The sequence below is a fragment of the Platalea leucorodia genome (genome assembly GCF_965183815.1).
Source record: "Platalea leucorodia genome assembly, chromosome: 1".
Classification (NCBI taxonomy): Eukaryota; Metazoa; Chordata; class Aves; order Pelecaniformes; family Threskiornithidae; genus Platalea; species Platalea leucorodia.
In genome coordinates this window covers 62,318,572-62,330,875 of record NC_138823.1, presented here as the reverse complement: position 1 = coordinate 62,330,875, position 12,304 = coordinate 62,318,572, and the positions used below count along the sequence as shown (strand labels likewise).

Sequence of the window (12,304 nt, the reverse complement as noted above, 5' to 3'; positions counted from 1 at the left end):
GTCTCATAAATAAATGTTACTGTGTTTCTTTTATATTAATCTTTATTATAAGAAATTGTAAGTATCTTTAATGTTTTCAAAGTCATTTTTCTGGGCTCCTTCTGCTGGCTGGCCAGTTACCTCAGCACGAAAAAATACTGCGAGGTTCTGATTAATGAAACCTGTAAAAATAAGTATATGTGTCTACTTACTACTGATTTAAAGTATTTTGAGCTTAGTATAATTATCACCACCATTTTTTATTTAGAAACAAAGTGCTATATGGTTCTCACATCCTAGGTCTCAACCACTTTACAGTGTTCCTTTCGTGGAAGATTTATGGGGGGCAAAAAATGACAAAGTTAACTTGACCTGATTAAGTTTGCAGATGAAGAACACAGCAAGGAAGGCAATTCAAAAACTGGATAGCTGAACCAAAGTTTTAAAAAAAAAAAAAAAAAAAAAAAAAAAAAAGGCATCAACACATATGAGTGAACAAACTGAAATTTATGAAGGCATGGGCAAGAAATTTAGCATGTGTGTTTTTGCATGGTTTTCAGTTCAGCAGTAAGACCAGGATATTATAGCTTCAACTATTTAAGTTTCAATGCAATGACTGCTAAATTAATGCATGTGGTGTAGTATAAACATACATTTAATGCATTCAATAGTGGTATTAAATGGCAAAGAAAATATTTAATATATTATAATTTTTCAAAGATTCCGTAGAATGCATAGGCCCTCTAGCTGGTATGGGGAAAGAATTTTTAAAGTGAAGAAAATACCAGAGGTTTTCTTCCAAAAGTATGCATCTGAAATCCATAAAAATGATTTTCTTTTTCCTCCCCACAGACAGAATCAGAACACTGTACCATACAATAGGTTATTGTGCCTTTTTGAATAAAGTTAGTGATCCTGATTCAGGGGGAGGGGGAAGTCAGTAGAGGAAAAAAGAAAATGGAATTCACACTTGCATACATACATCTCAATGGCAGAGCCAACAAATTACGCATATAGACTGCTCTAGATTTTTTTAAGCTTAAAACTTTATCAGACTAAAGAAGAAATCCTTATTCTCCCTCCCTTAAAAGCAAAGGCAGCCTTTATCTACCTTTGATTTTCTTTTTTTTATTTTTTAGTTAAACATTATGGTCAAAAAATAAATTAAAAAAATATAAATTTAGTCTATCAATTCAGGCAACCCAAGATGTAGTGCTATTGCACCACCTTGCAGCAATACTGTATTCATTACTAAAGACTCATTTCAGGGGACAAAAGGCTAGATTAAACAAGGAGAAGAAAATGACCTAAACAAGAAAGCTGTATCAAAGACGAACAGCCTTTTCTAAGCTGATGTTTACTGACTAGCAACTCCTACCAGAGATGGGGGAAGATGACATTCTAAAATACAAAACAGGGAGGCAGAGGCAGGCAAAGGCAAGCCTCCCTCCCAAGCCAGCCATGACCCCTTTAACAAATAACTCATAAAAGTGATAGAATCATGGGGGGAAAAAAAACTTGAAACAAAACAGGAAAATGCCATGGATTAACCTTGCATGACAAAAATATTAACAGTGTAGAACCTGTACTCCCCACTGAAAGTCTTTTTTCCCTACAGAAGGTTAGAATAACTGTAAGCTTTTCAAATGCCAGAATCTTTGACAGATATCATAAACATTTACTTAATTGATTCAATATTTCGTATGTCAAAACATATTTCATGACAGTAAACTGAAACATTTTCTGTGGTCAATGTATATCCAAACCTCTTTTCTCCATAATTTTAAAGGCTAGAAGAACAGAGCTTTAGAGATGCATTTTAAGCATCTTCCATCCAAAATGTTATCAGTCCTGTTCCTTCCTCCCCAAAGCATATCCAACAAAAGGGGAAAACAATCCAAAGGACATTAGTGTATTACAGCATTTCTGAAGTGAAAAAAAATTGCAGAAAACGATAAAATTTCAAGTAGTTTGAATATATATTGTAGAAATCATCCTATCAGAAGTTTTACCCCATCCCTAAAATGGCTTATCAATTTGTGTTCCCATAATAACAATTCCTAGAGTCTTCCTACAAATCCAGGAAATTCCTGCCCCCCCTTCCCTCCCTGCCCCCCAAGAGAAGGTAGGAGGGAAAAGGACAGAAAGAGGGGACCTAGTAGGTGTTCATTTATTTAACCGATGGAATGATTTTAAAAGGTAATATTTGACAAGGCCCCAATACCACAATTTCCTTATAGGTACTACACATTGACTTTCACAGACTTTTTTTTTTTAAAAAAGGCCATTTTTAGAAGGACAAAATACTGAGACAAGAAGAAAGCTGAACCAACCTTCTCAAACACAAAATAGTGTGCGGACAACACAAGGCTTAGGAGAAAGGTGTTTTTTTGCCAAAGATATGCTGCATAACCATGTTCTTATCACACAGCTCTGTCTGTAAGTTCTACATTAGGGCATATCTCTATAGAAATTTATAATTAAGATACTAGGAAATTGGTTTTAACATAGATGTAAATTCTTTGTAAATTTAAATGTAAATTTAGAATACCAATGTTTTTTATCCACGATTTTTTTTTTTTTTTTAAACAGGCTATTTTAAAGGAAAAAAAAATTCCATTCAACAAGTTTCATTTGACTTTTACTTATGGTTGAATACACATGAAATGTGCTTTCAATGCATAAAAATCACAGTGGATAGCAGCAAAGGACTTGGGGGAAATTAAGGAGAATTTGATCATTCACATTGTGATTAATCTGCACATTGATGAAAGATAGCTATTTCACACTTCTAAAAATAAACTTGAGATCATTCTTCCAAAAAAAAAAAAAAAAAAAGCCCCCCAAAATACACAACCCCCCCCCCCAAACAAACATAAATCCAAATGCATTACTTTTACACACAAAAATGAAATATTTTTATGGCAGCAAAAGATTTTGATAATAATGAAAGTCTGTAAACTGTAATTCAATCTCTTTTTGTTGTTGTTGTTCCCAAAGTGCAAGATGCAAGATTCCCATAAGCTTTCAGTAGTGCTTTTCCTGTAAATAATCCTTCATTTTGTTTGGCAAAGGCAGTTTCTGAATCAGGTCTATTCTGGTGTACTGACGTATTACAAAACGACACAGGTATTGTAAAGAACGCACCTGCATAAACCGTGATACTGGATTTGTCAGTCTCACTGGGTAAGTTGCCGATCCAGGCAGTCGGGATCTCGAATAGCAGAAAGCTCCATTTTCAGAGTCCCTGATTGAATGTTCAATTAAGTCAACTATAGATGTATGTCCCTCCACATCTGGTTGTTCATAAAAGCTAAACCTACCATTTGAGTGTTCAATTCTAGTGTGAAGAGTTTTTCCATGGGAACGAAAACTCAAACTTAAAAGATAACGATCATCAGAACTATCTCGAACAAGAAACGAGCCATCAGGCACATTAGCTAATTTTCCCTCTGCCTCCCAACGTGTAATGGGGCCCCAGTACCATCCTTGTTTTGCAAGTTTTTTCAGTTCTTCTGTGAGACTTGTCACAACCATGGGACCACTGTTCTGTACAGAATCATAAACTCTTCCAACTCCAGGGGCAGTGTTAGGATCAAAATTCAAATGGCAGCGCATACTTTCAGCCACGTGGGCATCTGTGCCATTCAATCCACTGAAGTTCCTTTGGATTTGATTATTCTGCATTGGAGGTAGCAAAGGTGAGAGTGGAGGGACATCGCTGTGACTAACTCTTGGGCTTTGCAACATGACTCCTGTGGTACCAATCAACAAACCATTCACCGTCTGGTCCACAAAGATATCTGGTGCAACGACTACATCCTGATCCACTTGGCTCTCTTCTTCATGGAAAGCATTTCCCCCCACTTGAGAAGAAACAGTTGAAACTTCCATGGGCGAGGAACTATCCAGACAGTAACTACGTGATCCTTCCAAAGGATACATTCCCTCATCTAAAGGCACAGTATACTGAATGTAGTCCTGAGGCATTAATCCAATAACTACAGGCACATGTTCATCAATATGAAGATGCAAGTCCCCATTCTGAGATTCCGTATTTTTTAATGCATTGTTTTGTTCCTGGAACACGCTGTCTGACTGCAAGTCATGGAAGTCCTTTCGAACGCCATTCAGTGCTGGGCTTGGATTAGAGGAATGGACCAAGGCCTTGACTTTCACTTCCATTTTAATGCAAGTCTCTTCTGAATTTGTAGGTCGAAGGGGCCATGGAGTTGGACTGTAATGGTGATTACGGAGGGAAGTGGATCTCAGAGGTCTTTGAGCTCGCACATCTTTGAAGGTTATTGGAGCAGATGAAGACGAAAAGGTGTCATCATCTGCAGAGCTTACAGATGGTGTGCTGCCTTTGCCTTTCTGTTTTTGTTTTGCTGAAAGCCTCCTTTTTAACGTACCCATTAAGCTTTCACTTTTTGATCTATTTTTGCCTCCTTTTTCATCTTCACTATTGACTTCACAGCTAGCCAAATCTTTACCATAGCAGCTGCCAAACAAGGAGTCATCTTTTCCAAATTCACTTAACGATGGCTGCTGAACCACTACAAAGTCACTTTCATCTTTACTTTTATTTAAGTTAAAGGACTTGCGAATTGTTTTGAGACTAATTTTCTTCATTATGACAAGTTACCAAGTCTGGCTGATCAGCAGTGCTTGTGGTGATATAGCCCTAACACATGCAGAGCAGCTTCTGCTTCATTTATGTGTTTTATCCAGCCTCATTTAACTTCAAGAGCCATTTCCTGGAAACAAATAAAAACCAATTAACTTCACAAAAGAAATATTTTAAAAATTACCCATAAGGGTTTCCCCCTCTCCAAACAAAACAGAAATTGCAGTACTTAAGTAACGGGCATCAAATAAAAGTAAATATAGAGAGGTGATTTGGAAACCAATCAGGCTCAAAAAACGAATCTGCTACATCTGCCTTGGAGATTTCCACAACTTTTTCTGCTTTTAACACACACTGCATCACACTCATAGGCATATATATTTTAATGCATGCTTTTAAAACTTTCAAGCACAGAAACACCCCTCTTTCAGAAGGCTTCAAAGAAAAAATCTCCACAAAAATAACTACAGAAGATAAAACTACAGAAGATATTCTATCCGACAGGATTCTTACATACATGTTAAGCTGTGATTAGTCCTAAAAACATAGTCTTACAAGCTCATACTGTCTGTACACAGGACAATTGAGCAATATTCAAATAGTTACATAATTACAGGAAAACTAACTCCCTTCAAAAAATAGAGAGAAATTAACGGCAAAGTAACATGTGCTTAGAGCAAACCATAGAAGTCCCCTCCTGAACTTCTGTGAAAGAAAAGTGATTTCCAAACTCTGTTTTAAGTGTAGAGGAGTTCACATCACAGGCTCTCCTTGCCTAGTACTATTAGAGCTTTTCTTCCTCCAATACTTCTACCAAGACTAAGCGGACATATCTGCTTAAGTCCCAGTCAACTCCTCCCATCTGGTGTCTTCCAGAGTCATGTACCCACCCCCTCCATAAATTTAACTTTTCAGCTTGTTTTTTTGGTTTAGGGTTTGGGGTTTTGGGTTTGTTTGGGGGTTTTTTTTGTGTTTTTTTTTTTTGTTTTTTTTTTTTAATATCAGTTAGACCTTCCAAAGCAAGCAGCTTTTCAGAGAAGGGAAGAAGAAGGGAAAGAGAAGAGAGGGAAGTTGCTGCTGCCACGGAAGTAGGTACTACAGTTAAGTAGTAGCCATTTTTTCATGTACCTCCAAATATGTGTTATGTTAGCAGCACGAACTGCAGCAGCACGCCTGGCTCTAAACTAAGCATGGCAAGCTGGAGGAGTCCGAGAATCTTTCAAGAAATCTTCCAAGTTTGGGGGACTGACGGGAAAGTAAAGCAGCCCTTATGTATGCACTTCCCACTTTTCTCCCATGGTATCACAATACAAGCAACTGAGAAAAAAAGTACAGTGAACTGAAAAAAGTTTTATCAACTAAACAATAGGATTTTCTTAATTAACCATTCAAAAATTGCATAAAAGCATGTAAGGAGATTGATTACTATAATCAAACAGCAATCCATTGACTATTACTCTTGTCCAGCCCAACTTTTGTGGTCCTCAAGAACACAAAGGCTAAAGGATCTTACCCAAAGCAAACTAAAAGACAATGCAAGGTATCTAAGGATTCTGAACTTCAAAATACCTTGAAAAATTTTAAGTAAAGCCCTGCTGCTGGGGGGTTGAACACTGTTCTCATAAACAGCAGAAGCACTAAAGCTTGATTTACTTGGATTTGTACCCTAGTCCTGTCTTCAAATTCCCTACACTACTGCATCACTCTACCTTGAAGACCTGTTCTGTCTTTGCCATAACCTCCCACATTTCCCAAGTCTATCTTTAAGTATCTTCAGCTCTTTCCATTTCCTTTTCTTAATTACCAAACTAAACAGCACTTTCCTTTCCTTTCTGTCAACAGGGAGAAACTAAAAGGTTTCTCTTCTGCCTGTAAACTGATTTACTTTCCATCAGCAAAGAACAAACATGCCCAAAAAACTTGTTTCCTAACAAAAGACTAAGAACCAACTGTTGCTATAAAGGAATATTAAAACCTTAAAAAACAGGAGTAGTATTTTATTAGAAGTTCACTGCTTATTTTCCACTTTTAACATGACCCCTGTGGTATCTGGAGTCCTGACACCTTGAAAAACCATATTCCACTTACACAATTTGAAGATGATACTCAGATATGCGTATGTATTTTCAAAGGTTAAGACACTACTTTTACTTTTCTTTTGACAGATACATGCAGAACTCTAAAATTTCATGTTTTAAAATACTGATATTTAATATGAGCTCCATATGTTTGAAATAATTGGTAAATATGGAAGTACTGGAAACCAAACATGAGAATAATACATTTAGTGGGTTTTATGTCTGAAATCTGGCGTATCAGAATAACTGACAAAGTACAGTAATTAAGAAAAAGCTAGATACTGATAAAAGCAGTTACATGCCTTGTTGACCTTCTATTCCTAAACCATTTGGATTTTGCCATCTTACCAATTTACAGTACTCTTTTCATCATATGTAACTAAATGAACCTACAAAATGAGTGAAAAATATAACTTCAGGATTCTATGCTGCCCCTAAACTGACAAAGTCAGGGTGTGCGTTCATTTGATAAATTTAACTATGCCTTTGTGTATGTAGTACCAGAAGCCTAGGAACCTTCATGTTAGCCCCACTTGTGAAATCCACAGTGTTCTCCAACTGCTTCTGACTGACACCCACAAGCTGATACTATTTCCACTTTACCAGATACGTTTCCCCATGCTTGTGGGAAGTACATCATACTGTTTGCAATTCCTAACCCTAAAAAAGCAAGCATGAAATAAGATCTGCCTTCTAAGCTACAGAGAAAAATAAAACAACATTATCACATTGCTGACTGTGGAGAGAACATGTACAGAGCCCCAAACTGTCTGGTTCACGAATTTTTTTTTTATTGGTATGTTTCAAAAGAATTAGTTACCTAAATTTTGACTGAAGGAACTATGTTTCTTCAGCTTCTCCATAACTAAGAGACTAAGCAAGTCACTTAAAAGAACAGTTTTTTAATCCCATACTAGTCTTTCTGTATCAAATGTGGGGTTTTTTTACAAATGAAAATCCAAAATCTAAAAATAATCTCAACAGATAAATCTCTATGGCAGCATATAGAGAAGACAAAATTTTGTACTTTCAGAGCAACTACTGAGCCCGCTTGAGCAAAAAAGTATTTTACATCTGTCAGCCTGCCTTAGTAGCCAATACCTTTATCAAGCAAAACGCAAGATTGTCCAAATGTACGACTCATTACTTCTATCATTGTAACATTTCATATAAAGAAATAATAAAGGTTTGAAGGTCAAATATAAACCACATAAACAACATGCATATATCCAGAAGTCCAGCTCATTCATTCAGGAAAAGACAATAAAATCTAGTGAATGACAGACAGCCTGGCTCAAAGCTCTCTGAAGTAAACTGAACACACCTACAGATGAGAGCAAACCTCTAAACAAGTCTTCCATAGGAGAACCACTCTACTTTAGGACATTTCTTACACATATTTTATTGAAGACAGGAGAAAGCAAATATACCCTGAAGTCAAATACCCTAATTGATCCAGATACTCTTCTTTGTTTGCAGGTACTTAAAAAAATACCAGTAATTCTGCATTGCATATTAATTAGTTTAAAAGCACTCTATAAACAGCCCTCAATATAAGATACACTCATACACTTGCAAGCGTAGAATTTTCCTCCGTCTACATCTAGAAGAGCTGAAATAGAAGAGCTCAGCATGCAACCCTTCCTGGAATACATTAAAACAAGCTACTCAACTTCTTCACAACCCTCAGCACTGCAACAGCTTCGCTAGTATTTCGTATGCATTATGGCATCACTGAAGTCTCCCACTGATGTGCTCTTCCAGTGCCATCTGCTGTACAGCGAATTTAGACAGCCTAACTAGAGATACCTCTAGAAATTCTGCTGGCAGGTACTTGCAACTATAAACAGACTCTGAACTATGCCAATGTACTCCCAAAGCCTGGTGGCTATGTACGCAGAAACAGCTGGAACACACAGATTGAAAATGGGAGATTAATCAGACCCAGAAAGAGAATGAGATGTTAACACACAGAATAAAGAGTCAGACTGAAATTCTGACTTATGAAGTTTGAACACAAATTCTGCATCTTGGAATCTTTAAAATTACACAGGTTGACAAAACAGAGGCCACCGGACAAAAATTACCTGGACTACCAGATTACTACCCAGCAAACCCCATGGTCCCCATTGTGCTTATAAAAACTAATCAAGACTAAATTTATGTGCCTCATTTTGAAGTGAAGAACAACATGTATTAATCACATACAAATGTGAAATTATTAGTGAAGAGATTTAAAGGTGAAACTTTACAGGCTGCTTCTCAGAAATCTGAAGAGCAGGTCACGCAATCATATATTAATTGTTATTATGGTGGCCAGCATAGATTTATGAAAAACTATGAAAGCTTAAAAAAAAAAAAGGTTTGTGCAAATCTAGTTTGAATATTCAACACTTCAGAGTAGTTTCAGTTTGATGCTAGAAAATGGTTTCAATGGACTATAATCACATAGCTATCTCAATGCAGTGTTAGCAAAAGTACACCAACAAAAAGTTTGATTATTTATATTGATATGGCCATTATTGGTTTCCTATCTTTTTTTCACACTTTTAGGTTAGGTGCACTCATTTCCAGAGACAAGTACTATAGTCAATGTTGCCAGAATACACTACTTCAGAAATAGAACAGCATTAACTTTTAAGAGTTGGGACAGAAACCATCATACTGGAAACGCAGAGCAAAATACGAGTCATGGTTGAACAAAGAATTGGCTTTTAAAAATTTGTAATAAAAATACTATCACAAAAACGGCTTGGAACTATTAATCAATGCTGCTTCAGGTAACTTGGACTTTCCTAAAATAAATGTTAATCTGCTCATTTATTTCCACAAAGTGAAACAGTGGAGCATTAAACTTGATTTTTTTTTTTAACCCATAGCTGCATTATTCCTGAGAAGTCTGGCTATCCATTATAAATATATAGTCTTTATTCTTAGACTGAATCATAGTAAGACTTAAATCATTTACAACTTCAAGTTAAGCAGACCTTGCTTCAGAACATTTGGCACAACTATACATGGAGCTAAACCGAAGAAAATAATGTAGACAGTTGAGGAACAATTGTGAAAAATATGTATCTGGAGAATTAGAAGTTCCAACTTGACAAAAAGAAAAAGCTTTTCCACCATGAGGACAGTCAAGCAGTAGAAGACATTCCCCAGAAGTCTCCATCCTTGTAGGTTTCCATGATCCAACCTCGTAAGGCCTGAAGAAACCCTGTCTGATCTCAGGGCTGAGTGAAGGTTGGATTTGAGACATCCTGAGGTCCTTTTCAAACTAAATTATTCTACAATTCCATGACTTTGAAAATTGTGAGCTGTCTTAAATTTAGTTAAACTTAATGTTTTAGATTTATTTTTAATAAAAAAATCATGTTTGAAAGTATCTAGAAACTTAATTTCCAACTTCAATGCAGTACTACAGATTTGTTAACCATTTCTACTGTTGAGCAGAAGAACATTCAGCTTATAAAGAAAATGTAAAAGCTAGAATTAACTGCAAATGTTGTACTACAGAGTGGTTTTCTTCCAGGGAATCATAGCACATATACTTCAAATTTATTGTATTTTTAACATAATTATTTATATTAAGAAAATAACTAAAAATACCTTGAAACTGAAAAAAGTTTCTTCATTCCTGGGGCATGACAAGCACCAGGTTTTCATTACAATTATCTGCAGAAGTATGTGGTGGTGTTCCCCTGCTGCCCCTGAACTCTTGCTGAAATACATTCATGCATTACTTGGAAGGGTGTTTCAACAACAGCATCTTAAGATAACAGATTTCAAGTGGTATATTTTGGAAATTCCTAAATATCTAAATTTATTCCAGAATTCTTAAATCTATTGATGTAAATTACTAAGAAGTTGTTCTCCATACCTGTTCCCATTAATTTTATTTTAATAATGAAGTCTGTATCACCAGATACAAACCAGTAAGAGAAAATATTCACTCAAGAGATTTCCTTCTATGTACTTGTAGTTTCAGTCTATATGAGCACAGAAACGACACATAAAATACTCATTAAGTAAAGACAGATTAAATACCTATTTCAAACACCACCAGTTTCTGATAGAACATATACACTACATGGCAGCTTTCAGCTTTCTTACTACAGGTGCCATTAGCATACTGAAAATGGTGAGGTTTCTCCCTTCCCTGAACTTCAAGTAAATTCCTACATTGTATTACTCTGTAATATGAAGAGTCTTTAAATGAAGTAATCTAAATTCCATTGCATACTCCTATATCTTGAAAACAACAAAAAAGGTAGATGTTTTTAGTCGTGGCTTGCTTGGTAATAGATGAACATTGTTTTAATACAAGATTCCGAATCTTATAAAAGTGCATCCTCTCCTGCATACCTGCTTTTCTAGTGAGTGTGGAGAAGCTCAGATGCACACCTTCATATAAAACTGGAACAAGGTAAAAAAACAAAAAAAAACAAAAAAAAACAAAAAAAAAGACATTCATCTGACAGTACTTTGTACTCTTCACAATTCAAAAGTACTTAAAGTCTCCTATTTTTAAGACAATTAATCAGAGACCTGGACACCGAGTAGATGTTATTCATCACAAATTTAAACTTCCACCCTCTAAGATTTGAACAGCTGAGAAAAGTACTGTCTAGAGACTAATATAATTTCATAGGTATTACATAGATTACAATTTCAAACAAACAAAAAAAACCCCAACAGTAAATCATGTCATTTCTCCTATTTTTCTTTCCTCCTTTTACAAAGCTTAAAGGGAAAATAGTCCATGGGCACTAATGTTCTAACACCATACAGAGTAATCCTAATCACTATTAGCAACCTTTAGCAGACAATAGGCAAGGTATGCCTTTGGTAACATGCAGAAGAGTGGGGTAAAATAATAATGAAAACTTGACACAAAAGGATTTTTCTTCACCACCATTAGTGGAATTAACTGTATGCAAAACCAGGAACAGAACCATTGAAGAAGTCTGAATACCTTGACTGCTCGCCTCTGGCCTGCTGTTGGAAAAGGATGTCCCTTAACATCTGGATTTCCCTGACTTCCCCCCCCCCCCCCCCCCCCCCAACACTACTTAATCCATGGCTTCTTGCAGTAAGTCCTGTTCTTCTTTCCCATATTTGGTTGCAGGACAGAATATTTCTATCTGATTGGTAGTTTTTCTCTTGGGAGTAACTGAAGAGTGTTAAATGGCATCTTTGTATTACAGTTCATCTGTGTATATACAGTCTTGTAACTACAATAATCTCATCACTGTAATAGCCAAAAACCAGCTACTAACACTAACAGTCCTCACCCAAGGTTACATCTCCCTTACAGAAGGATGGCTGATTGGAATGCATGCCTGCTACCGAGCTACCACAGACACACTAACCCGGTATATTAAACTGAAATCAGCACCAGTTGATATCAGCTGGTATCAGCTCAAGAACGCACACAGCATCACGAGACCAGTATTGCTGCTGGAGTAGGAAACTCTGGGGGAGCTGGGTGGATGGCAGACAGAACAGTAACCACTTCAGCCACTCCTGCTACATTTCTCACCAACTGGGAATCAACACTCAAACAGGGAACAAAACAGGCTGTACTTTTTATACATTTACTAAAAGACTGACTGGCACA

The 12,304-nt window shown here is 36.4% G+C and overlaps 1 protein-coding gene across 3 annotated transcripts in view; it reads right to left on the bottom strand.

Annotated features, from left to right (window-relative positions):
- Positions 1–457: 457 nt before the first annotated feature.
- The window catches only part of SOCS6 (suppressor of cytokine signaling 6), a 28,951-nt gene continuing 17,104 nt past the window's right edge, over positions 458–12,304 (bottom strand). For 2 of the 3 annotated variants that reach the window (XM_082312519.1, XM_082312520.1), the window contains exon 2: positions 458–4,736. In XM_082312519.1, coding sequence (XP_082168645.1) covers positions 3,007–4,611 — 1,605 coding nt within the window. In that variant the 5' untranslated portion in view covers positions 4,612–4,736 and the 3' untranslated portion in view covers positions 458–3,006. Of the gene's footprint in view, positions 4,737–11,049; positions 11,101–12,304 lie in introns of all 3 variants that reach the window. The other variant, XM_082312521.1, reaches the window with a different exon arrangement.